The sequence below is a fragment of the Phyllostomus hastatus genome, unplaced genomic scaffold, assembly GCF_019186645.2.
Source record: "Phyllostomus hastatus isolate PE091 unplaced genomic scaffold, TTU_PhHast_1.1 phas_contig_210, whole genome shotgun sequence".
In the NCBI taxonomy this organism is placed as follows: domain Eukaryota; kingdom Metazoa; phylum Chordata; class Mammalia; order Chiroptera; family Phyllostomidae; genus Phyllostomus; species Phyllostomus hastatus.
In genome coordinates this window covers 38,813,141-38,839,257 of record NW_025333737.1, presented here as the reverse complement: position 1 = coordinate 38,839,257, position 26,117 = coordinate 38,813,141, and the positions used below count along the sequence as shown (strand labels likewise).

The window sequence follows — 26,117 nt, the reverse complement described above, 5'->3', positions numbered from 1 at the left end:
GGGGACAGTATCTACTGCGGGCACCAGGTACCCTATGCCTGGGGACAGCAGTGGGGCACTCTGGGGTGGGCAGACCTCTGTCCCTGATGGACCCCTTGCCACCCTGGGGTGGGGAAACCCAATATGTCCTCCACATCGCCGCCCCCCTGCTCTGTGAGGTCCCCAGCAAGGCTGAGCCCAGGTGTCCGAGGCAGTCTCAATAGTCCTGAAAATGTAAGTAGCTGCAGAGGTGTCCAACATACAGCAAGGTAGGTGTGAGCCCCGATGGGGCACAACCCTCTGTGGGTGTTCTGACCTCACCCACCCCGTGTTCCTGTGGGACCGAGGTCTTCCCACACCCGTCATCGTCCCACAAAGCTGATGAATCACAACCAGCAGCAGGTAAAATAAAACAGTTCATACATGGCACGATTCTCAAAGCAAATCATTCTTTTGGTTTTTAACCAAATGATTCCTGTTGTATTTTGACCCAACAGGGAAGGAAAATGTGATGATACGGAAGAGAAAGTGGGCATTCGAGCGAAAGATTAGACCCCCGGAGCTGAAGGCGGTCTAGGGGCTAAGTCGGGGACTGCCTAGACCAGGAGGGAAGCGGGAGGCTGGAGGGTCCACGCCTTGTCCTCGCCCCCAACACTTGTGCGAACACGTGTTCGGACTCACACACAGACGCGCACACAGGCGCACACACACTAGCACGTGCACACATACACAGGCGCACAAGAACGCACACAAGCACGCACACCCACGGACTCTGAGTGGCTCTGGAACAAGGACAAGGCCCTGGAGCAGCTGTGGGGAAACACCGCAAGCTTGTCCCAGACAGGGGCCCCTGGCGCCAGGAGACCGGTCCCGGGCGTCCAGGCCACGCGTCAGAGTAGGTAACCTGCCCACCGCGCCCCGCGCCGGCCCACGCGGCTGAGTAAACGCCCGGCCCCGCCCCCTGCTGGTCCAGCCCCGTATTGGCTACTGGAGCAATGTCCCCGCCCTCTGTCAACCCTGGCCCCGCCCTACCCCGTCTCTAGACGCCCCCGTGGACCCGCCTCCCACACGCCACAGGCTTTGGAGGGGGTGGGCGTCACCCTGGAGGCGGAGACGACAGCAAGATAGACAGGCAAGGTAGCCAATAGACATGCGCAGCCACCCTAGCAACTGCGGCCAGCCAATGGCGCGGCGGGGCGGGGCCGCATGCTGTCAAGCGGCGGGGGCGCCGAGCTGCAGCTTTCCGCGGACTGCGGGTTTGCGCGGCGTCTGGGTGCCTGGCCGCCGCCTCTACGCCGTCCCGCGGGCCGGGCATGGGCGCCGGCGCCGGCACCATGAGTGTCCTGGGCAGCCCTGTCCGCGCCTACGACTTTCTGCTCAAATTCCTGTTGGTGGGCGATAGCGACGTGGGCAAAGGCGAGATCCTGGCGAGTCTGCAAGACGGCGCGGCCGAGTCCCCATACGGCCACCCGGCGGGTGAGCGCGGGTCCGGGGAGGAGCTGGGCTGGGGCCCGGGAGGAGGAGCGCAGCTGGGTGCCGGGAGCGCGGGGCACAAGGCCGGCAGGTCTCTGCCTGGATCGGCCCACACTACGTGGGTGGCCCCGGTTGCACCCCTGTTCCGCACGTGGGGGTCGCAGGCAGCTAGTGGGGGGCTTGGGGACGACACAGTGGCACGTCCTCCATCCTTTCGCTACACTTTGCATGTCGGCGCGAGTGAGTGGCTGGACAGGCCACAGGGTCCTCCCGACCTGGGGGTGACTTCGAGGAGGAGAGCAGGGGGACAACTCAGCCAGAGGTTGGGAATGGGGCCCTACAGGGAGGCCCACGTGCGCGCGACGCGTTTGGAAAGAATGCGTGGGATGTGGAGACAGCGGGAGTGGCTCCAAGCGTGGGATTCGAGCTCAGGCTCCCAGGTGGCGGCTCTGCACGTGGGTCGGTCGGAAGAGGAGGGAGAGAAGATGCAAGAGGCCTAGTCCGGAGGCTGTTCAGGGGTTCCTGGTGTCCTTGTCCCTGGTGGACAGGCCTGGAAGGGCAAGGAACCCAAGTGACCCTCCAGAGTGTGGCCTGGGCTTGAGGAAACGCAGGAGAGTGGGTTCCAGGACCAGGGGAGGCTCGAGCACCCAGAGCTGGAGGGGCAAGGGGAGAGCCCAAGGTGTGCGGTTTGGCAGTCGCAGCCCCAAGAGGGGGTGGACATTAGGAGGGAAGGAGGGACAGCAGGAGAGGAGAGGAGAGTGCACTGGGCATGGACTTGGGCCAGGAGGGGGAGGAGAGTCCACCTGGTGGTCTCGTGTTGATTCTGATAGATGCTAGAACAGTGTTGTCCGAGATGATGCTATTAGCTACCCAAGGCTTTTTAAAAAAATTTTTTCTCTTTTTTTAAAGATTTTATTTATTTATTTTTAGAGAGGGAAGGGAGGCAGAAAGAGAGAGAGAGAGAGAAACATCAATGTGCGGTTGCTGTGGGCCGTGGCCTGAAACCCAGGCATGTGCCCTGACTGGGAATCGAACCTGCGACACCTTGGTTCACAGCCCACGCTCAATCCACTGAGCTACGCCAGCCAGGGTGGCTTTTTAAAAATGTTTAAAGGTTTTATGGATCGATTTATTATTGGAGAGAAGGGAAGGAAGGGAGAGGGAGAAACGCTGATGGGACAGACAAGCATGGGTTGGGTGCCCTCCTACGCGCCCTGTCAGGGGCCGAGCCCACACCCCAGGCATGTGCCCAGACGGGGAATCCAGTCAGCAGCCTTTCAGGTTACAGGACGATGCCCAACCACCTGAGCCACACCAGTCTGGGCGGCTCTCTAAATTCAAAGCAGTTATAATGGTACAGTTAAAAGTTTGCATTAGCCCTCACTACCCAGCGATTCCACTACTAAGAATATATCTAAAGAATCCCGAAACACTATTTCAAAAGAATATATGCACCCCATGTTCACTGCAGTGTTATTTACCGTCGCCAAGACCTGGAAGCAGCCCAAGTGCCCATCAGTACATGAGTGGGTAAACAAAGCTGTGGTCCATGCACACGGTGGAACAGTGCTCAGCGGCAGAAAAGAAGGAAATCTTGCCTTCTGCGACAGCATGGGTGGACCTGGAGAGCATGTTAAGTGAAATGAGCCAGTTAGAGAAAGACAGATACCATGTAATTTCACTTACATGTGGAATCTAATGAGCAAAGTAAAGTAACAGACAAAATAGAGACAGAATTATAAATACATGGAACAGACTGCCAGCTGTCAGAGGGGAGAGGGGAGAGGTTGGGGACTGGGTAAAAATGGTAAAGGGAATAAGGGGAAAAAGCACAAAGACACAGACAATTTTAGGGTGATTGGCAGGGGGAAAGAGGGTGGGGGGAGGCGGAAGAGGGCAAAGAGGGGATGAATGACGACAGGAAGAGACTTTCCTTTGAGTGGTGAACCCACAACGCAGTGTGCAGGTGGTGTGTCAGAGAATCGCACACTTGAAACCTGTGTGCCTTTGTTAACAAATGTCGCCACAATCAATTCAGTAAAAAATTTAAGAAAACACTTTGGCATCAGCCACATTTCCAGTGCTCAACAGGAGCATCTGGTTAGTGACAACACGGAGGTGGCAGCGTTCCAGACAGAGCAGCCCTGGAGTTTGAGCTCCGGGGAGGCAGAGGCTGCTTGCTGCACAGCTGGGTCCTCAGGGCCCCGCGGTGAGTGGGGGAGCCGCAGCGGAGGTGAAGGAATAAAACACTCAGCAGGTAAAGCCCGGTGCTTGTCGAACTGCATGGGTCTGAGGAGAGCAAGCTGGAGAGTGCTCCGAGTCATGCAGTAGGTAAGTGAGGAGGACATAAGCTTGTAAAACTCCTGCCCAGTCTGAACAAGCGCTTGGCTAAGATTCTGTTGCATTATTTCCTTTGTGTTAGGCAACGAACCCAGGATTTCTAAAGACAATGTCTTTTTCTAGAGTAAATGCTTTCTTCTGAAGTTTTTTCCTTACACAGAGGGGAGGATTTAGGCTAAAGGACACTTTCCACAAAAGCTTTTGTTGTCACCTTGGCTTGAGATGCTGCAGAAAAGAACTGATGTCATGCATGTGCCCCTCGTGGGTTTTTGATTTGCTGAAAGACTTTTCTACGGTTAAGAAATGAAATTATGGGCTCTGGCTGTTTAGCTCAGTTGGTTACTGCATTGTCCTGATACACCAGGGTTGCAGGTTCCATCCCTGGTCAGGGCTCATGCAAGAATCAATCAATAAATGCATAAGTAAGTGGGACCAAAAAATCAACATTTCTCTCTCTCTCTAATTTCAAAAACTTAAAAAAGAGATTATTGCCCTGGCTGGCATAGCTCAGTGAATTGAGTTCGGGCTGCGAACCAAGGCATCGCAGGTTCGATTCCCAGTCAGGGCACATGCCTGGGTTGCAGGCCATGTCCCCAGTGGGGGCCATGTGAGAGGCAACCACACATTGATTCTCTTTCTTTCTCCCTCCCTTTCCCTCTCTAAAAATAAATAAATAAAATCTTTTTAAAAAGAGAGAGATTATAAAAAATTGTAAAAAGTCGGAATCTTTTTTTCAAAGACATGTTTCACTTTGAAACTATGGGTGCTCCTGCCGTCGAAAGGCCAGGGCATTTCCAGCCTCCATCTCCGCTCTCCTCCACCCGGGTTTCACAGCCCGGGTCCTTGTTTCCCCACTGCCCAGGCCCGTGTCGCTCGCTGGTGCTGTAGCTGCCGTCACCGTGACCGTGACCGTGACCGCTCAGCAGTGGCTCGCCCTTTAAGGACTCGGGGTTCACCGCCGGTCCTGGTCACCCCTCTGTGGCGGTCCATTCCTCATTCTGCTGTCCCTCTAATTAGCTAGATTTCACTTTCCATCATTTTCCAGGATGGGCTCGTGAGTATTTCCTGAACACTTTCATGTTTGGGAACATCTAGCCCATTGCCTTTATCTCTGAACGGTATCTTGGCTGGGTATAATATCCTTAGGTTATACATTTTTTCCCTCAACACTTTGTAACTATTGTCCCGCTACACCTTGGCATTGGACATGCTGCGATGAAGCCTGAGGTCAGCTAATTTTCCCCCCACGTGGGTGGTTTGCTTTTTCTTCTGAATTTTGGAAGAATTCTTTCTTTTTGCTTCATGCTCCATTAGTTTAACGAGATCACATCTCAGAGCTGAATGATTGGTATTGAACTTCTAGTATGCTCTGCATTATTTGAATTTACAGAATTGTTTTTTAGTTTCAGGGAAATTTATTTTAATTTTTTCAATCCTCACCCAAGGACATTTTTTCATTTTTTTTTAGAGAGAAAGCAAAGGAGGGAGAAACATCTATGTGAGAGAGAAACATCAATCGGTTGCCTCCCATATGCACCCAGACCAGGAATCACACACACCCAAACAGGGATCGAACCTGCAACCTTTTGGTTACAGGACGGCACTCCAACCACCTGAGCCACAATGGCCAGGGCTCAGGAAGATTTGTTTTAATGTCCTTCTGTTACATTTGTTGGTGTTGCTACTTCAAGGACACCCATTACATTAGTTTCCTCTTGCTGCTGGGTAACTCCCCACAGACTTGGTGGCTACAAACGGCGTAACTGTATTATCTTACGGTCTGGGGCTCAGAAGTCCACGCAGCCTCACTGAGCTGAAATCACCGTGTGGGAGGGCTGGGTTCCTTTCGGAGCTGCTGGGGGATCTGTCTCCTTTCCTTTTCTAGTTGCTGGAATCCGCTCGCGTCTGTACCCTGTGGCCCTTCCTCCCCAGCACTGGCCTGGGGAGTCCTCCTCACTTCTCATCACTCTGGGGCCGACTCTGCTTCTGTCTTGTCTTTTAAAAACTCTCATGATGACGTGGGGCCCACTTTGACGATCCAGGGTAATCTCCCTGCTGTAGGGTCAGCTAATTAGCACACTTTATTCTCTCTGCAACCTTCATGCCCCTTTGCCGTATAACCTAACGTGTTCACGAGACCTGGGGATCAGGACGGGGGTCTCTGGGGGGCGGGCATCATCCTGCCTGCTGCACCAGTTCCCCTTGGGTCGGGCCATTTTCGTCTGCCTTCTGTGTCCACTCACTTCTCTCCAGTTGCTGCTTTGGTCTGTTCACCTTCCTCCCCTTCATTTCTGCGATTATCTCAAACCTTTCCCACTTCTTGGTAATTCTGATTTTAGTGAAATGTCTCTGTTTCTAATACATTATGTTAGTTCAGTAATGATGTTGCTTCGGTCTCTAATTTCTTCCTCACTTTTACAATTTTACTTTTTTTCCATTTAAAAAATCTCTTAAATATTTCAGTTAAAACCCTTTGAACACTTACTTTACTAACTTAATGTTTTTATTAAGTAGTTCTGAGAGGGGACCGAGATGGAGGCCCAGGCAGAAACGCTTCTTACTTGCACAACCAAAAGAAGGAAAACAAGCAATTTAAAAACAAAGAGCAACCAGAACTGCCGGAAAAGCATGTGCACAGAAGTCCCACAACCAAGGACTTGAAGAAACACTTGGCAGGAGGGGTGGAGAGGTCGCTGCAAGGCGGGCTGGAGGGCCGCACACACAACCCACATTCGCGCAGACAAGCCTGGGGGAAAGGGGGGGAGCGAGACGGACTGGGAAAACCCGGGCTGCCACGCCAGAAACTAAGGACTCAAAACCACAGTTTGAGGGAAAACCCGGGGGGATTGTGGCTGCGGGAGAAACTCCCAGCCTCACAGGAGAGTCTGTTGGAGAGACCCGCAGGGCCCTGAACTGAGCACAAACACACCCACCTGCAAATTAGCACCGAATGGGCACGAACCGCTTGTGGGAAGCAGGGAAGTGATGGGAAGTGGGAGGAGAGCAGAGGAAGTGGCTTTGTTCCCCCTCAGATCCCTCCCTCACAGACAGCACCCCAAGGCAGCACAGAGGGTGCCTGCCCCAGGGAATACCTAGGGCCCGGCCGCTCACGTGGACAGGTGCACAGACACAAAGCAGCATGGCCCAAATGAGAGAACAGACCCAAGCTCCAGAAGAAGAGCTAAGTGACGAGGAGACAGACAACCGATCAGAGGCAGAGCTCCAGACACTGGTGATCAGGACGCTCACAGAATCGGTTGAGCTCCGTTGCAACATGAAGGAAGAAATGAAGGCTATACAAAGCGAAATGAAGGAAAATGTACAGGGAACCAACAGTGACAGGAAGAAAACTGGGACTCAGATCAACGGTTTGGAACAAAAGGAAAAATAAGCATCCAACCAGATCAGAATGAAGGAACAAGAATGCAGAAAAAAAGTGAGGAGAGACTTAGGAACCTCTGGGACAAATTTAAAAGTTCCAACATCCAAATCATAGGGGTGTCAAAAGAGGAAGAGGAAGAGCAAGAAATTGAAAACTTATTTGAACAAATAATGAAGGAAAACTTCCCCAATCTGGTGAAGGAAACAGACTCCCAGGAAATCCAGGAAGCCCAGAGAGTCCCAAAGAAGTTGGACCCCAGGAAGCACACACCAAGGCACATCATCATTACATTAGCCAAGATTAAAGATACAGAGAGAATCTTAAAAGCAGCAAGAGAAAAGGAGACAGTTACCTACAAAGGAGTTCCCATAAGACTGTCAGCTGATTTCTCAAAAGAAACCTTGCAGGCAAGAAAGGGCTGGAAAGAAGTACTTGAAGTCATGAAAGGCAAGGACCTACATCCAAGATGACTCCATCCAGCAAAGCTCTCATTTAGAACAGAAGGGCAGATAAAGTGCTTCCCAGATAAGGTCAAGTTACAGGAGTTCACCATCACCAGGCCCTTGTTATATGAAATGTTAAAGGGACTCATCTAAGAAAATGAAGAAGATAAAAACCATGAACAGTAAAATGATATCAAACTCACAACTATCAACAACCAAACCTGAAAAAAAAACCCAAAAACTAAGCAAACAACTGGCCCAGGAACAGAATCACAGACATGGAGATCACCTGGAGGGTTACCAGTGGAGAAGGAGAAGGGGACAATGCAGGGGGAAAGGCACAGGGAACAAGAAGCAGAATAGGTGGGTACAAAACTGACGGGGGAGGGCAAGGACGGCACAGGAAGTGGAGAAGCCAGAGAACTTGTACACACGACCCATGGACATGAACCGTGGGGCCGGGGGAGTGCTCCAGGGGGAGGGGGCCGGCACAGGGAGGAGGGAGGTAAAGGGGAGGGAAAAAGTTGGGACATCTGTAATAGCATAATCAATAACATACACTTTTAAAAAAAAGTAAAAAAAATTGTAGCTCTATTGCATGAGGTAATTGGGACGGATTTCCTCCTGTTCCTTGGCTCGTGCTCCAGTCTAAGGAGGGTTCCTTGCCTCCTCGTCCTCGGCCTCTCCCTCACAACGCGCTCCCTCGGGGTGGGAGATACAGGTAGAGCAGTGCACCTGCCCTGGCCGCGCGGCTCAGTGAGCCCCCCCCAACCTCTCACGCACGTGCAACCGGCACCCAGACCGAGGGTCGGATGCTGTCTGGAGCCCCGCGCTCTCCCAGCCCCCACGTGCCCCTCAGCGGAACCGTGGGCCTGGCCGGGACCGGTGCGGCTCTGCCCGTGTCTGTTCCGCGCGGAAGCGGAGTTGCGCCGAGTGCGGGCTCTCTGGTGGCCGCTCCTCTGGCCCCATCCCGTGCGACAGTCCCCTTCGTTTCCGGTGTGCGGTCGGTCCTCCCGTGCGAACCTACCGCGGTCTACTTACCCAGCCCGCCCGCCCGGGCCGGGCCGCCCGGTGGCGTCCAGTGTCTGACCTGCCGACGTGGCTCTGCTGTGGACGTGCCTGCTGCGCGCCTTCGGGTGCCCACGAGGCGCGCTGCCGTCGGACCAGGCCTGAACCCCGAACGGCTGAGCGTTCGATGAACCTGCGTGTGCGTGTGTTCGGGGTCCGGGGATCCCCCGGATACTCGCCCGTTCCCACTTTCCCCGGCGGCGCGGGGGTCCTGGCTGCGCACTTACGCGCCGGCGCTGGGTGCGCCCGGTCTCCGCCGCCGCCGCATTTCGGAGAGCGCGCGCTTGAACTTGCATGTCTCTGATGACTAATGAGGCCGAACTGCTTTTCGCATGTTTGCCTGGGTTTCCTCTTTTGTGAAATGTTCTTTTGTCAGCCCATTTTTCCTATGTGTTTGAAATTCTTTCAGTGGCTCCTGGGAGTGTTTTAAAAGTACATTCTGGCTGTGAGCCCTTCGTCAGAAATATGTACTGTGGATGCCCACTCTCACCTGCGCCGCCTTTCTGCTCCTGTGATAACATTTCCGGGTGACCGAGAGCCCCTCATGCCCACGTTATCCCAACGCCCACTGCTTCCCGGTTCGGACTGGGGTCCTGAGCCGGCGTCCTGGCCGGCTCCTGGACGATGGAGACGATGAAGGAATCCTCCAAACGCCCTCGTTCTACCTGTGGCGTCGGTGGCTGCTTTCCAGCTGGGATGACGTTTCGGGCTGCGGTCAGGACAGACTTTTTTCCAACTGGATGTCCAGCTGGGGAGACCCCTTTCCCTGCACACACTCCCCCCTGGGTCACGGCCCTGCTCTGGCTCTGGCCGTGGGCCGCGGCCTCCCCACCCTGTGCAGAGACCGAGGCTGCTGGGGCGGCCCGGCCCCACACCGTGAGGCCGCACTGTCCCCGTGCCCTGCTGGTGCTGCGCCTGACCTGCTCTCTGCTCACAGGCCGTCTGGCCAGGCCTGGCTTCTCCGTCCCGCACCCACAGCCGGAGGGCAGGAGCCTCTGCTCTGGGCCTGTCCCAGGGGCCTCTGGACGCCCCTGCTGAGGGGCCCACTGCCCGGCGGGTGGGGGGTGCGGGTCTTCCATGCCCTCCCTGACACCTCGCACTCCTGGTCCTGCCCTGGCCCCTGCTGGCCCTGGAGCCTCACTCTGTCTCCCCTCGGGGGAGCAGGGGGGAGTCAGGGCCCAGCGGGGCGGCCTGTCTGCTCATCCTCCTTCCACACGGCGCTCACCTCACTGAGGACGGGAGCGGCAAACAGATGAAACTGGCACTCAGTGCTACCGTGTCTTGCCTCCCAATTTTTTCCCCGGCAGGAGACTATTTTCCCTCACTACTGTCTTCCGGCTCTTTCTCCAGCTTCCTTTCCCAGTGGGAACATCCCACCTTTCTTTCTCAGTTTCGTTTTTTGCTAAGAGCTAATAATAGTGCCTCCCACTTGCCGAGGGTGTAGGAGAGTCATCTCATGAGACAGGGCGCATCAATAGCCCAGAGAGGGTGAGTAACTCCCTCGAGGTCACACGGTGTGTGTGCGTGAGAGAGCCGAGTGGGACGTGGTGGCTGGCCGTGGGCCGTGCTCTCGACCGCCCATCTGCTTCGGAAGAGGCTCAGAGCGGCGGCTTTCCTTCCCGCGAGGAGCAGCATCGAAACACCTTTTCCTACAGTGACCCCAGGGTCAGGGTTTTCTCCTTCCTTTGACAAACACCCGCCCCCGCGGGGAGGCACTGCTGCTACGGTGTGGGTGTCGCAGGCACCAGCTCCGCAGGCAGCCGTGCCTCTGCCGGTGTCACGGCTACGCTGCAGTTTCCCTGACAACCACCGGAGATGGAAAGCCTGGTTTTTCCTCAGGTTTGACCTGAGAGTTGCATCGTGTCTCACCCTCTGCTCTGCGGTGTGACGCCTCCCAGCCTTCCACTCCCGACCCCTGACAGGGCCATGTGTGAACACAGATTTTTTTTAATGTGTTGCGTTTTTTTTTAATCCTCACCTGAGCACATGTTTATTGATTTTAGATGGAAAGGAAGCAAGAGGGGAGAGAGAGAGAGAAACGTCGACTTGTTGTTCTACTTCTTCACGCACTCAGTTGTTGACTCTTGTTCGTGGCCTGACCGGGGATCCGACCCGCAACCTCGGCGCATCAGGACGACGCTCTAACCAGCTGAGCCACTTGGCTGGGGCTTTAAAATTAAGTCATAAATGCTTCTATGTAACAGAACATAATAACATTACAATAGGGTCAGATTTTCTCTCTAACAGCCTATCTCCTCTGTCTGTCCTGGGGGGTCTCCTCTCTGCAGTGGGAGTGCCCCTCTAGTCTGACCTCTGACCCCTGCAGTCCCCAACCCAGGGCCCACCTGACTGCAGGTGATGGGCAGGGAGGGGCTCAGAACGGCTGTGCTGGTTGCCTTTCCCAGTGCTTTCCCTTCTTCTTCGTAGTCAGATGCGCTGACGTGCAGCTCACACAGGGAAACCCAGCCCTTTCCGAGACTGACCCAGGCTGGGGTAACCACCACCACAGTCAGGACGTGGAGCAGCCCCAGCGACCCAGACGCTCCCGGCCCTCCGTGGACACTGCCCACCCCTTCCCCCCGGGCGGCAGCGGCTGACTCCAGGCTCTGTCCCCCTGTCGTCCTGTCCTCGGAGGGCAGGGTGTGGGGGGCGTCCCAGCCTGGGACCCAGCCTGGCCTCTCTCGCGGCCTGCCGCGCCCTCTCGGACGTCTAGTGTCCTGAGACCACAGTCACTTAAGATAAAATAAGGTCCTTGGCATCGTGCAGGCGAAGGGGGAAGATGGTAAAGTCCAGGTGACGCCCGGAGCCCTGGGTGGTTTGTCCTGCACCGCTTTCCGGAGCTCTGACAGGCGACCCGGGTGCGGTGGGGCCCTGGGACAGTCGCTGGGACAAGTGTGACCGTGACGAGTGACGAGAGCCTCACTGCGGTTCCCTTCATCCCCCGACACGTCCCAGCGTCTGAGCTTCTGCTCCAGAGAGGTGACGAGTCAGAGACAAGTCAGCCGGGGTGGACGCCGCCCAGAGACAGGTACCTGGGTGCACAGAGCACGGAGAGGCGGCTAAAAAAGACCGGTTTTGCTGACCCAGCAGGCGGATGGACTGACCGCCAAGTGGCCGCAGCAGAGGGGTGGAGGCAGAGGCCCCAGGCCCACGGCACGCCGGGCAGCCCGTGCCTGCACCCGGCGGTGGGTGCCGCTCACACAGAGAAGTGCACCCGTGCAGGCCTCGGGGCCGCCCCAGTGGCGTGGCGGGGCGTGGAGGTGCTCTCGCGGCAGCGAGGCCCCGACCCGGGGCTGTCCGCCGGCCCGGCTGTCCGGAGTGGGGTGCCAGTGAGCAGTGCAGCGGCAGTCGGTGCAGTCCCGCTCTCATCGACATCCCCAGTCTGGTTCCAGAACACTTCCTGGCCCGCCCCTGGGCACTGCCAGGCTTCCGTCTGGTATTTTAACTCAACATAAGACACATTTCCCGACGAAAGTCAGGTTCTCAAAGACGAGTGTGTTTGTGGACGGGGTTTAACCAACATTTACGCCGTAAGCAAATCCTCTTAGGTGACAGATCGCGCCATGTCGGCCGGCCGCCTCACCGAAATAGCGCGAAGCAGGTGGCGGGGGCCTTGAAATAGGAGACTGAATTATTTATTCTTCCTGCGGAGCTAAAAGTGTAGCGACTGGCTCAGCACTGGACGCTTCCTATTTTTTAAAAAGGCTAAAATTATCTCTCTTCTTGTCTCCTGTTCCGACTCCCTCGAACATGCCGACAGGTCCTGTTCTGGAAGTCCTGTGTATTTTTACTTTATTTCCGAGGGACGGAGCTCGGGGAGAGTGAGCTCAGGGCCGGGAATGTGACTGTTCCTGACACTGATGTTACTGCTGTCTGTCAAAAATGTGAGCTCCTCGTGAGCCGACATGGGACAAACATGCAGTTGAGAAGAGGAAATGACAAACAGGAAAACACAGCGGAGAATAAAAGTCTGGCTCAGTAAATACGTTTATGAGAAAAAAGAGATTCTTCTCACAGTGCGACTTCAAACCTGGACGTGAAGGGAATGACTGGGGAATTTTCCAGCGCCGGCACCCCTGGGTGGGAGGGTCCATCTTCTGGGGCCAGAGGTCCGGGGCAGGGTGGGGCTCTGGCTGAGCTGAGGCTGCTGGCGGGGGCCACAGGGCCGAGTGGTTGAGGCAAGCGTGTTCTGCCAGGCGGTGGGGGAAACTGAGGCATGGGGAGCAGGAGGAAGCGGCTGGTTGTCAGCACTGGGGTTTGATCCCAGGCACACAGAGCTGCTCCTTGGGGCACCTTTGCAGCCCTGGGGAGCTTGTGGGCAACCCCAGCAAGTTCAGTCTGCCTCTGGCCCCACCTCTCCCGCCTCCCCTGCCCCGCCCGGTTGGTCCCAAATTCTCAGGGGCAGAAATCCAGGTCTCTGGGGCTGGGCCGCACAGCTGGCCGGAGGGGCGTGGAAGGAGGCCTCCAGTCACCACCCTAAAGGCAGCTGGCGCGGTGGCCACCACGAGGCCCGGGTCGGCCCACACCCCGCGCCGCTCTGGGAGAGCGCCCCTCGGCCCCTGGGCCAGAGGCGTCCGCTGAAGGGCAGCGGCTCAGCACGGCTGCTCTAGGGAGTGGCCACCCGCAGGAGTCACCGAGTTCGAGCTGAGTGGCGACGGTTAATAAGCAAGCCATTTCTGTTGGTCAGACCATCGTTCAGATGCTGGGTCACGGGGAGGGAGGCTCTGGGATGGGGAGGCCGTTGCCGCTGCTCTGGGAAGACGTGCGGGTGCACCTTCCGCAGCGCCCGTGCGTCGGACCCTCGCGGTCCCGTCCTGCAGTCGCTGGGGCCCGGGGCTTCCTGTCCGACAGGGCACGTTTGGTGCGAACAAGGAGCCGGCCAACGGGGCGCAGCACAGAGGGGCTCGCTGCCGCGTGGACCCCGCCCGCCGGGGGCAGGGCTGCTGTCAGGCCGCTGAGCCGCAGGGGCCTGACATCCGGGGTTCCCTCTGCACTGTTCTTTGTCCCCAGACCCGCTCCGTCCGTGCCTTCCGGGAGGAAAGGCTCGCTTGTGGTCAAAGGATCTGGCGTTGGTTTGAGTCCCGGCTGGCGTGGCTCCGGGGACTGAGTGCCCGCCTCTGAACCGAAAGGTCCCCGGTTCGGTTCCCGACCAGGGCACGTGCCTGGGTTGCGGGCCGGGCCCACCCGCTGGGGGTGTGCAAGAGGCAACCGGTCGATGTATCGCTCACACACTGATGTTTCTCTCCCTCCCTTCCTCCCTCCCTCCCCTCTCTCTAAAAGTCATCGTTTAAAAAGCCATCTTTAAAAGAGAAAATCGGCTTGAGGTCTGCCGTCTCAGCAGCAGCGAGGCAGACCGTGATGAGACAATGTTTGCTGGTTCCGAAGGAAAGCTATTTCCTGCCTCGGTTGTCTGCCCGTCCGAACTCAGCGAAGAGGGAGGGCCGACCGCAGACATTTCAGGCATGCAAGGTCCCCAACACTGCCTTCCAGTGCCCCTTCCAGGGAGACAGGAGAAGGACTGCATCCGGACGGGGGACCTGGGTGCAGGTGAGGCGGGAGGGGAGGGCCCAGGACGCCGGGCTCTGGAGCAGAGGGAAGCAGGCAAGGACTCTGCAAAGGTGCCGCGCGGACGTGGGAAGTGCCCAGAGGAGACCGGGAAGACGGGGGAGGTCGCAGGGATGGACTGGTGGCAAACGCAGGGGGGGTGGGGGGGGGGACGACCGAGCAGATGAGCAGGCGCTTTCTAACTCCAGGGAGAACGGAGGCTGTAGCGGAGGAAGAGTGAGCACAGTGCCCCGCGGGGCTCCCCTGTGGGTGGTTTCCTTGGTCGAAGTGATGTTAGACTGAACATTGACGTAGCCCAAATCGCAGCATAATTATACTCTGTGTGTGTGGGAGAGGGAGAGACCGTCAGAGATACAGAGACAAATAGACAGAGAGAGGGGGAGGCCGGTGGGGTGTCAGCGAGACAGGCCCGCATGTCCCCTCCACGGCGGCAGTCGACCGAGGCCGACAGACAGTGGAGCGGCAGGACGCAGGGGCACACCTACCGCCGACAGTCTGAAGACCCGCGGCAGGACAGACGAGCAGCAGAGATGGGCCCGGGGGGCTGCAGGGGCAGCTGCCGCTCTGCAGACCGAGCCCCCGAACGGTGGGACGTTGGGAGCTGCGCGTGTCCACGACTTTGACAAAAAGAAAAATGAAATACAGCTTTTTAAACTCACAGGGTACTGAAAAAGACCATTATGAGAAGTTTTAAAGAATTGTTCAGGCCTAAACCATAAGTACCTCGGGCTTTCTGAATCCAAGAAGCCGGCCCAGCGCAGGGGGCCTCGGCGGCGGCGGTGGGGGGGCCCCTCACTGGCTGCCAGCAGCCCCAAGTTACCCCCAGATTCAAGACCAGACCCCCAAGTGTCCTGGCTGCTTCACGGAGATGGAGGAAAAGCTAGATGTTTCCCCAAATAACTTTGAAGTCGTTAGAATATCGACTGCATTTTTCAGACTATAAGACACACTTTTTTTTTAACCACATTTTTTGCTTCAAAATTTCCCCCCTATTTTCCTCCTCTAAAACCTAGGTGCATCTGGGGTCCACATCATAAGATGCACCTAGGTTTAGAGGAGGAAAATAGGAAAAAAAATTTTGAAGCAAAAAATATGGTAAAAGGTGAAGCAGTAAAATATGATAAAATTTTACAGTCCAAAAATACGGTAACTTTTAGCAACTTCCAAGTTAATTGACTGACTGTAGAGTTAGTGTTCCGTGTATTAGCGGTGTGCATGTATGCGTTGTGTTTATATACTACATGCAGCCATATGTTCTATTTACCGTGTGCACGTGTGTCTCACGGGACCCACGCCCAGGCAGGCCGGCCGGCCGCCGGGAAAGGGGACGCTGGCCCTCGAAGGGACAGTGGTGGGACCTTAAAGGAGAGGCGAGGTCATGGTGGTCAGTGGCTCTGAGGAGCCACTCCACGGGCGCGAGGCCACTGACCTAAACTCTCTGCCAAACCTGTGCTCTGCCCTGAACAGCCGGGCGCCGAGCCCAGAACGCGAGTGGGGATCTGGTGTTGCCCTGCCAGGCCCACTGTTCTGCCCTCGACCTGCTTTAATGCCGGGAGACTTCCTGGATGTGACACTCTGTTTCTTGTGGCTTTTTTTTCGGTGTGTGTGTGGGGGGGGGGGGTAGTCTGACATTCTTGACCCTCCCAGGAGCAGGAGGCCAGCACTCGGGAGCGACACCGTCCCCCTCGCTGCTCGTGGGAGCCGCCTGTTGTTGCCCCCCCAGCAGCACTCCCCCCAGGCAGGGCCTCTCTCTTCTCTCCCCGACCCTCCGCGTTGGCCGCACTTGCACTCCTGTGTGTGAGCATTCAAAGCCGGGGCGCGTCCCGGAGGGCCCCCCGGGCCCCGCCCTCAGGGTCCGAGCGCTCTGAGGGCCCCCGCACTGTGTCTGTCGGTGAGGCCGCTCCAGCACACCCAGCCTCGCGGGCGGGAACTCGGGGGCCCGGCGGGTGCTGCGTCTGTTTTGGGGAGGGCTCCCCTCCCTGGCCGTGTGCCGGCGTCCGTGGGAACGCCGTCCTCCAGCGCCCTGCCCCCCCCCCCCGCCGTGGTCCTCGCCCGCCCACGGGGTGCCCGTTCTCCCCCGCCGACCGCGACCCGCCCTGGAGCCCAGGACCCAGTTCTCGGAGGCAGAAAATGGGTTTCTGGTCGAACGGGGAGGAGTGTTTCTCCTTTAAAAGAGAGATTATTGCTTTTTTCCTGCTCTGGAAGACATCGGTGCTCATTGAGGAGAACGTGAAAACAGAGAAAGGCTATAAATAGAGAAAGTAAAGGAAAACCCACCCAAACCCGCAACCCGGAGATCTCCAGTGCCGGCCGGGGCCGGTCCTCAGGCTCCTGTGCGTGTGCGCGCACCCCGCCCACGCGTGTCTGGCACCACCGAGATGACGTTCGCGCCAGACCTCCTGTCCCACCCATTTCACTCCCTGCGCTCAGTGGGACACTGTGTGTGTGTGGGGGGCGGGGCGTCTCCGTGTTTTAGCCCCTCACGGGGCGCAGTCCCGGGGAGGCAGGGGGAGGGCGGAGGAGGGTCGGCAGTGACAAGGGGCCCGAGGCGGGGCTGCCCACACGCTGCAGGACAGTCCACGGGGCGGGAGGCGAGTCTGAGGCCCCGGCTCCTACTGGACCCCCCTCGGGCAGGGCCCGTCGGGGGCCAGGCGCTGGCCTGGAGGCCTCTGGTGATGACAGAGGAGAGCGGGGTTGGGCGCCAGTGAGCCGGGGAGGGGGGCGGGGGGGTGAGCAGCCTGGGGAGACCCGCCAGCAGGGCCCAGCCCCACCCCCACCTCACCTGGGAAACCACGTGTCTGCAGGGTGGGGGACACTCACTCCGCCGCCCGGCTGCATTCAAGCCCTGCCCCCTTCCGCAGGCATCGACTACAAGACCACCACCATCCTGCTGGACGGGCGGCGCGTGAAGCTGCAGCTCTGGTGAGTGAGGGCCCCACCCCAGCCCTGAGCTGGCCCCGACCTCTCCGTCCTGGCCTGGCCTGGCCTGGAGGAGCGGGCGGTGCTGTGGTCCGGCTTCCGCCCCCGTCCGGAGGGGAACCCACCATCCAACCCCGGGCTCTCTCGGCATCCGAATCTGTGTCTCACCTGGGCAGTTGGTCTTGGTAAACGCCTCCATGGCCCCAGTGGCTCCGGCCGGACCCTGGGCTCCCCCCTGGGTGCCCACGTGGGGCGCACCCCCAGCGGCGCAGAGAGCAGGGCCTGGCACGGGCAGCCAGGTCAGCCGTGCAGCCGTCCCGGCCGGCGGGACAGTGCCCCCCTCTCACAGCAGCCCCACAGGCCCTCACTGCAAACAAAGCTGCACACCCGTCTCCAGGGCTGCGCTTCTTGCCCACGGCTTTCTAGCAGCTTCCGCCTGCGGGCAAGGCCTCAGCTCCCGAGGTTCTGCTCGGCCTCCTCCACGCTCAAGGCGCTTCTCCGGCCTCCAGCCTCTCCCGAGCCCCAGGCCCTGCTCTTCTGAGTCTCGGGGGGCGGGTCACCCACAGGGGATGGGGAGAAAATAGCACATGTGTCCTCGTGTATGCTGTCATACGTGAGGACTCGCCTGGCACACGGGGGACTTCATGTCTTGAGGCATCTCCCGTGGAAATGGGTGTGTTAGTTGCACACACAGATGTGTGTCCACGTTGCTCTGAGCAGAGAGCCGGCCATGGTGTCCGCTGGTCCCGAGAGCACTGGGTGCCACTGTTCCCTGCCGGGACTTCTGCTTCCTGAAGTTCCTCCGCTCTGGCTTTCGGGGCCCGGGGTCAGCCCCTCGTGTGGACATGCGCAGGGGCATGTCTGTGGGCTCGCCAAGACCCTTCAGGGGTCATGGACGTCGAGGGACCCCACCATGTGGACCGACATCCGTTGCCACCCAGCTCTCTCTTAAATTCCACACCACTTTAGAAACTTACACTGGATTTACGTAAATGTCAGAATGACCATGTTGAAACCCACCACGATTTTTTCTAGTTTAACTCACATGATGACAATCAGACAAGGGAATGGGCCCAGAAAGACACCCTGATGTCCGGGCCACTCCAGGGGACGGACAGCGTGGCCGTTGCGTTGGGGTCCGGGATGTTCGGTGGCAGGGCCGCCCGTGGACAGGTGTCCCAGGCTCAGCAGCCCCGCCCCCGGGGAGAGGCAGCGAAGTCTCACCCGTCTCTGCCACCTTCCCTTCCAGGGACACGTCCGGGCAGGGGAGGTTCTGCACCATCTTCCGCTCCTACTCGCGGGGCGCACAGGTAACAGCCCTGAGTGGGTGCTCACACTGCGGCGGGGGGCTCCCGAGGGGACCGGGGAGAAGGCGGCTGTGCCCTGCGCGTGACCTGAGGCCGAGTCTGGAAGCGTGCCGCAGAGTGCTGGCGGCTCACAGCCTTTGCCAGCACCGGGGCCGCGTGTGCACATGTGTGCATGCATGCCTGTCTCTGCGAGCTGCGCTGGTGCAGGCGCGTGCAGGCGTGTGAAGCATGAGTGTGCACACATGCATGTTTGTGTGGGGGGCATTGTGCTATGCATGTGTGTTCATGCCTGTGTGTATAGACATGCACCTGGGTCGGCATACGTGTGCGCGCACATGCACATGTGCCACCGGGGTCCATGATCCCGTGCATGTCTGTGCGTGTGCACCCGAGCACCCCGTCCAGGTGGGTGGGCGCTGCCCCTCCTGAGCTGCTGACCCCGGCGCCCCAGGCTGTGTGTCCCTGGAGCACCTCGTGGACGTGGGAACTGAGCTCTAGTCCCCGGCTCACTGTGGCATTGGCGGGCTTATCAGCCAACGAGCCTGTGAAATAATGGGGATGCCCGGGGGCTGCCACCCGGGCAGATGGAGGCGTGTGCTGGAAGGTGCACAACGGTGCCTCAGCCGGCTGCGAGTCTGCGGCTGCGAGAGGCCCCGCCCTGCGCCGGCCCCTGCCGTGCGGTCAGCTGGCCCCTCTCCCCAGGGCGTGATCCTGGTCTACGACATCGCGAACCGCTGGTCCTTCGACGGCATCGACCGCTGGATCAAGGAGATCGACGAGGTGCGGCTCGGGGCGCGAGAGCTCCCTCAGCGTGGGCGGGAGGGCGTGGGGCCGGGCCGGCGGGCCTGGGCACGAGGCTCCAACCACAGGGAGGGCGGGTCGGCTGCCAGCACGGCATCGGCCCCGGTGGGGGCACCGCCCAGCCGGGGCGTCAGGGCCCTGCGCGTGGTCTGGAGCCTCAGTCTGCCCTGCTGTGGTCGGGTGGGTGGACGGGCGGCAGCCAGGCTGCTGGCTGCGGGCGCCCTGACCAGCGCAACAGCCAGTGGGGCCATGGAGTGGCCGGGACCGAACCCACCGCATCAGTTTCCCGCAGCTGCCGAGACAAGTCACCACAAACCAGGCGGCTTCCACAGCACATTTACTTCCTCACATTTTGGGGGCCCCGAGTCCAAGATCGAGGTGTCGGCAGGGCTGCCACTCCCTCCCAAAGTTCCGGAGGAGGGTCCTTGGGAACGCAGACACATCCCTGTCTCTGCCCCTGTCTGTGGTCACTTGTGTCTTCTCTGTGTCCTCTTCTTGCGAGGACGCCAGTGGCCGGCTCTGTGGCTCACCCCGGCTACATCCGTAAAGACCCTGTTTCCAGACAAGGACGCGTCCCCAAGTTCCGGGTCGGTGTGGGTTCGGGGGCGTGCCATCCACCCCACGCGCCCTCGGTGCCAGCAGCAGAAGCTCGCACAAGCGACCCTCTGCCTTGCCTGTCTCCCGACCGACCCTCAGCACGCCCCCGGCGTCCCTAAGATCCTGGTGGGGAACCGCCTGCACCTGGCCTTCAGGCGGCAGGTGCCCACGGAGCAGGCGCAGGCCTACGCGGAGCGGCTGGGCGTGACCTTCTTCGAGGTCAGCCCTCTGTGCAACTTCAACGTCACCGAGTCCTTCACGGAGCTGGCCAGGACCGTGCTGCTGCGGCACGGGATGGACCGGCTCTGGCGGCCGAGCAAGGGTAGGTGCCGGGCGGTCCCGCCGCCTCCGTTCCCCCGGAGTACGCATGTGTGCTCTTCGGGGAAACCGCACCCACGGCCCTGCCGCGGGTCCACGAGAGGCTTCCAAACTCTGCACACGGGCGGGTGGGGGGGGCATTCATAACCAGGTGGCCGCCGGCCTCCACCGGAGGCAGGACCCCGAGCCCGTACAGACGGACCCCGAGGGCAGCGCACGTGGGGCGCGAGGTGGCCGAGAGACCTCCACGCCCACGGCTTCAGGGGGAGCTCATCGCCCCAGGAACAAACTCCCTTTCCACTCACTCTGTTCACAGAGAGAGGAACTCGGGAAACAGAAGTAGCAGGATATTTTTAGCAGAATGTAACCGGCAGTTGGAACGTAATATCCAAACTCCTCAGTGTTGAAGTGCGGAGACCTATTGTCAGTTTCCCTCTGAGTAACTTGTCAGCATTTTACTTTTACAAGACAAAGATGACGAAATGCATGTTCATTGACTTGGCAGCAGGATGCCGATTGAGCGACAGTCTTCTTCTAAGTCAGGCCCTGCCCCAGAATCCCTCCCATCGGGCAGGACAGTCCTCTGCGCCCCTGGGGGGGGTGGGGGTGAGCATCACCCCGGGCCCCCGCCCTCCAGTAGTGAAACCCACAGTGTGTCCAGATGCCGCCAGATGTCCAGCGATTCACAGTCGCCCCCAGCTGAGAACCACTCTCGGAAGGACTTTAGAAATGAGCCCAACCCCAGGTCGTGTTTCTTCCCCGAGTCCTTCAGGGGCCAGGAGTTGTTGTGACCACAGAGGGGTGCACTGCCATTTCTGCCCCCCCCCCATCCAGCAGGCCCCCGCGTGGGCGGGAACCTGGCTCACACCACGAGTGACGTAGCTGAGATAGAAATGGCAACATTTTCTTCCCAATGTGTTCTCAAACACACCTCCCATGACAACATGGGGGGTCGATGCCAGCTGTGCAGTTGAGAGGAGACCTCTTTCGAAGTTGTAGCCTGTGGTCTCTGACCCCCAGCCAGGATCCTGTGAGTCCTGAGGTGACTTCCCACGACACTCCCCTCCCTCCAGGTCTGCTCACCTCTCAGGCGGATGGGGAGGGACATGGGCTCTCAGATTCGGGGGTAAACTGAGTTTAAGGCGATGAGACCCCGCAGGCCCTGCCAGAGGCTGTTTGTGGGCGTGCTGGGAGCAGCAGCCCTGGTTCTCGGGCCCACCCGCCCCAGAGCCCGGGGGAGGGCGCGTGGGCAGGCTGCTCTGCGGTGGCCGCGTCAGGGACGGCGGAAACTCAGCCCGTTTTATCGTCTCTCCCAAGTGCTGAGCCTGCAGGACCTGTGCTGCCGCGCGGTGGTGTCCTGCACGCCCGTGCACCTGGTGGACAAGCTCCCGCTGCCCTTGGCCCTGAGGAGCCACCTCAAGTCCTTCTCCATGGCCAGCGGCCTGAACGCCAGGATGATGCACGGCCGGTCCTACTCGGTGGCCGCCGGCCCCGCCCACAAGAGGAGCAGCCTCCGCAAAGGCAAGGCCGCCCGGCCGCCCCAGAGCCCGCCCAAGCGCGGCAGCAGGAACAGCTGCAAAGTCTCCTAAGGAAGGAGGAAGGCTCAGGAGGGGCGCCTGCCGGACCCCCGGACCCCCCGGGAGAGGGCGCCCCGGGGCTGGGAGGCCGTTCCAGGTCCGAGAGGCGCCGGCCCACCCCGCACGGCGACCGTGCCGCTCTGCGCGGCGAACGCCCGGCCCACGGTTCGCCTCCGCCGTTTCCACGTGGGTGTGCATGAAGCTGTCGTGTTAGTCGTGTGTCTACCACGGGGGCGTCGGTCCTCCGAGTGTTACCTACCCCACGATTGCGGTGCAGCTTTTCCCTCGAGATAACTGCTCCTACGCGAAGGGCGGGGTGCGGGCGCGGCGTGCACCGCCAGGGGCCTCGGACAGCAGCGCCGGGGGAGTCCGAGTCCGCGCCGGGGGAGGGGCCTCTCCCCGACCCTGCTCTCCACTCTTGTCCGAGCCCTGACGTGTACACGCCGCCCACGCCCAGCGCCCCGCCCAGCTCCTTACAAAAGGGTTTGATAAAACTTTTTGCTATGTTATTTACTACGTTTGGGGATTAATAAGTGATTTATATGCATATTTTTCTGTAAATCTACATTTTTTGTATAAAATACCCCACGAGTTATGAAGCTAAGAAACGAAAATGCCAAAGATACCTCGAGTTCCACCGGACCGAGCCAGGGCGGCGCAGGCCAGAGCCAGGGCGGCGCAGGCCAGAGCCAGGGCGGCGGAGGTCGGAGCCAGGGCGGCCGGCGGTGCAGGCAGAGCGCGCCCCCTCGCGGCAGAGGATGCCGCTCGGCCGGGGCGCGTGTGCCCGGTTCGCGGCGGGGTCGCTGGCGGGTCCTCTCCGACTGTGTGTGCTTCACAGCCCTTCCCTTCATTCTCCCCCTCGCCTGTCCCTGGCGCCCCGCGTCAGCGCTGGTCCGCTGCGCTGGCGACTGGCCTCACTCCTGAGCGGTGTCATCTGTTGAAAAAGGTTCCTTTTCCCGGAAAGAAACGTAGAGGCAGGCAGCGGGGAGTACGGTTAACCCTTGAGCAGCGCGGGGTCAGCGGGGCCGGCCTCCTGTGCAGTCGAAAACCCCGTATAACCGCAGCCAGCCCGATGCACACGTGGGTCCCCACCACGGGGGCCCGTGAGCGACTGGTCCACGGGACGCAGCACGTGACCCGTGCCGCTGGAGCCCGCCGAGTCCCAGGGCCGCCGTGTGCCGAGGTCGCCGGTCTGAGAAACGCCGACAGGTGCCCTGCAGCCCCCTGGTGCCTGGCAGACGGTGGCGGCCACGCCCCCAACAGACGGGTCCCTATCTGCGACCGCAAGTGATGGGAAGAACCCCGCAGGGTCTCTCGCGCCTGGCGTACCTGCTTGCTGTCTCTCTGCGGCAGCTGGAGGTGGGAAGGAAGGACTCAGAGAATAACTTGAGATGAGAAAATGCCCGGATGTCCTCAGTTTCTGTTAATAGTTTATAGATTTTTAGGAATTTAAGGGACCCTAGAATGGGAAGCAGCAACACACCTTCATTCAGGCCCAGAAAGGGGCAATGAGCATGGCCACCCACGGCCACTGAAGGCCTGAAGCCAGACAGGACGGGACAAATGTCCACAGGGGAGCGGGCGAGTGGACAGCAGGGGACAATGCCCCTCAGGGAGCTGCTGGCCTGTGAGGACACCCTGCTGGGGCCGTGCCACCCTTCTGTGCTGGGCAGTGGGCGGAGAGAGAGAAGGGCTGACCCACCGACCACGAACGCTGGGACAGGCGAGGGGGGCGTCTCTGCCCCACCTGCAACCAGGAGAGGCAGGGCGAGGTCCGGGCGGAAGGAGCCTCTCCCCGCTCTGAAGAGCCCGAGTCTCAGAACCGCAGGGAAGCGGGGTGTGGAACCCACAGATGGCAGCAGCTACTGGGGACGGTCCCCCGGCTGCAAGGTCGAACTGGGCCAAACGGCGTTCTTTCCCCCCTTCCGTGTCCTTCTTGTTTTCTTAATTGAAGGTGACCCGGGATGACCCCTGGTGTCCTAGCAGGACCATAATGAAGTTCCCGTGGCCTCTGTGGCAGGCAATCTCACAGAGCACGCCGGCTGCCTAGAGGCCCCAGTCTTCCGCAGACAAGGCCACCGGGGGTCACCAGGGCTGGGAGAGGCGGGAGGGAACTCCCTCCACCCCGGCAACTCTGGAGGGAGCAAGGCCCTGCCCACACCTGGATTTCGGACGCTGGCCTGCAGAGTTGGGAGATGACAAAGTTAGGACACTCATATGACACGGGAGAAAGTGCCTCAGCAGATCAAAGTGGCATTTGTGTGAAATAAAAACAATACACCCCTAACACAGGATGTGCTAAGTAGAAGCATGCATGTTTTGGTGGTAAATATACAGAAAATATCATTAAAATGTAAACTGAGCCCTGAAGCAAACAGCTCTCCAAACTCGTCATTTGTCACTGCGTCCCACGACCCTCGCTGCCGGCAAAACGCACCCCAACTGCAGACACATGTGCCATCACGTCCCAGATGTTTGTGGTTCTCGTTTCCAGGGTCCAGATTCAAAACATGTGCAATCATGTCTTCAATGGCCTTGTGAAAATTACTGCAATGCCGGTGATTTCCCGGACTGAGAGCCTGAAGTGTTGAGGAATCATCTCAGCCAATATTGAATCTGGGGAAAATGTCAATTACACGCTTGATAATATTTGTGTTTCCCTAAAGACAGAGATAGAGATGCTTCGATTTGCAGGAGAACAGCTTCATCCAAGGGAAACCTGTATAATTTTGTTCATCAGTGTCACCCCAATAAATTCCATAAAATGGGGAAAAGAGAAGAAAAGGGAATGTAAGAAGGAACAGAAGCTGCACGTACTGGGGAACTGGGGAGACCCATTCCCAGGAGGATGGTGGGCGGGGACCGGGGTGGAACCCAGGCTACTCAGGTCACTCCCCCAACTATGTGCGTGTGGGTTCCGGGGGCCTTCCCTTCCCCCATGGCCCTGTTCTCAGGATGCAGAACTATCACAGACCGCCGCCAAACGGCAACTTGGATGAAGGAGCTGTGTGGTGGGCAGGTGAGCACCTCCAGCAGCTTCTCTGTGCAGCAGGCAGGTGGTTGCCCTGTCCCCTACCCTGGTGAGGGTCGGGCACCCTGGGAAGCTGTGTCCCCTGCTGGCCCTGCCTCCCTCCTCACTTAGGACCCTCCTTCCCACAAGCGTAATCTCAGTCTCGGGTTGAGATCTGGGCCCTCTTTCTCTAGATCCTTGGATTCTCATATACTTGCCTGTCTTCTCAAAGAAGGCTGGTTCCTGCCAATCAAAGTCTTGGCTTTCACAGTCATACTACCACCCTTTCCCTACCTCCCCGTAGAACTCAAGAGCAGAGTACGGCTGCTTGTGCTCTGCTTTCCCGTGGCAGTGGTGGAGCCTGCCTGGACCTGAAGGCCTCTGAGTCTTAGTGGAGAGGAAGTCCGAGGCACAAAGGAAGAGCTCCAAAGTCCACCCTGCCCCAGAGCAGTTGCTGTTGCTCCAGCCCTCACCCCTCCTAGGTAAGGCAGCCCAGAGGTGCCATCAGAGACCACTAGGGCCAGCTGACTCACTGCAATGAGGGACACTTCCCACCTTCATGAAACCTGTGAGGGGGGTGGCATCTCCGTAGGAGGGTGCTGGAAAGGACCTGGGAACGTGAGGTGACTAGGGTCTTGGCTGTGCGGGTGGAGTGTTCTGGCTTACCCACTGGGGGCGATATACACTCCCCTCGCCTTGCACACAACACCTTTCTTTCTCTTAACTCTTTAAGTACCCCATAATACACACACACGTCTCACTGAGTACCCCTGTGTCTAGGGGAGACCCCAGGCTCACAGAGACCCTGGGGATGTGCCAGAGGGGTCTGTGGAGCCTACTTTCGGTGACCTGTATTGCTAAAGCAGTAGATGGTGTTTTTTTTCTCCTACAAAAAAGAGCGTTGGGTTTGAATATGGAAATATGTATGCCATACCGACACACTGGCTCAAACCCTAGTGTGCCCTCCAGAGGGGAAAGTGGGCCGTCAGGAATGGGGGTCAGGTGAGTCATGTTTTCCGTCTTTTTCCAGAAGACAGGGTTACCATGGGGCGTGTGAATTCCGGAGGGCTCTGGCCCCTGCCTGCTCGGGAGGGCCAGGGGCACCGTCGCCGCTTGGAATCCCCCTCCTTTGCTCCCCTTGGCTCCACGGATCGGCTGCCCTCAGCGTCTCCTCTCACCTGGCAGGTGTACCCCATCCGCCCAGGCCCCGCCCCTCCGCTCAGGCCCCGCCCCACGCACGTGACGCTTTCCCCGCCCCCTCCCCGCCCAGGCCTGTCGGGTGGATGTCTTCGGCGCTCCGCAGCTCCTAGGCTACGCGCACGCACGCGCGCGCGCACG

The 26,117-nt window shown here is 59.1% G+C and overlaps 1 protein-coding gene across 2 annotated transcripts; it reads left to right on the top strand.

The window, feature by feature from the left end:
- The first annotated feature begins 1,234 nt into the window (after positions 1-1,234).
- Positions 1,235-24,130, top strand: RAB40B (RAB40B, member RAS oncogene family). 2 transcript variants are annotated; one of them, XM_045835628.1, is made up of 6 exons: positions 1,235-1,455; positions 17,112-17,172; positions 18,419-18,479; positions 19,179-19,256; positions 19,974-20,196; positions 21,510-24,130. In XM_045835628.1, the coding sequence occupies exons 1-6, from the start codon at positions 1,293-1,295 to the stop codon at positions 21,779-21,781; spliced, it is 858 nt and encodes a 285-aa protein (XP_045691584.1). In that variant the 5' UTR covers positions 1,235-1,292; the 3' UTR covers positions 21,782-24,130. The 2 variants fall into 2 exon arrangements, with proteins under 2 accessions (XP_045691584.1, XP_045691585.1); XM_045835629.1 differs by lacking the exon at positions 1,235-1,455 and adding an exon at positions 14,134-14,232.
- The last annotated feature ends 1,987 nt before the right edge of the window (positions 24,131-26,117 follow it).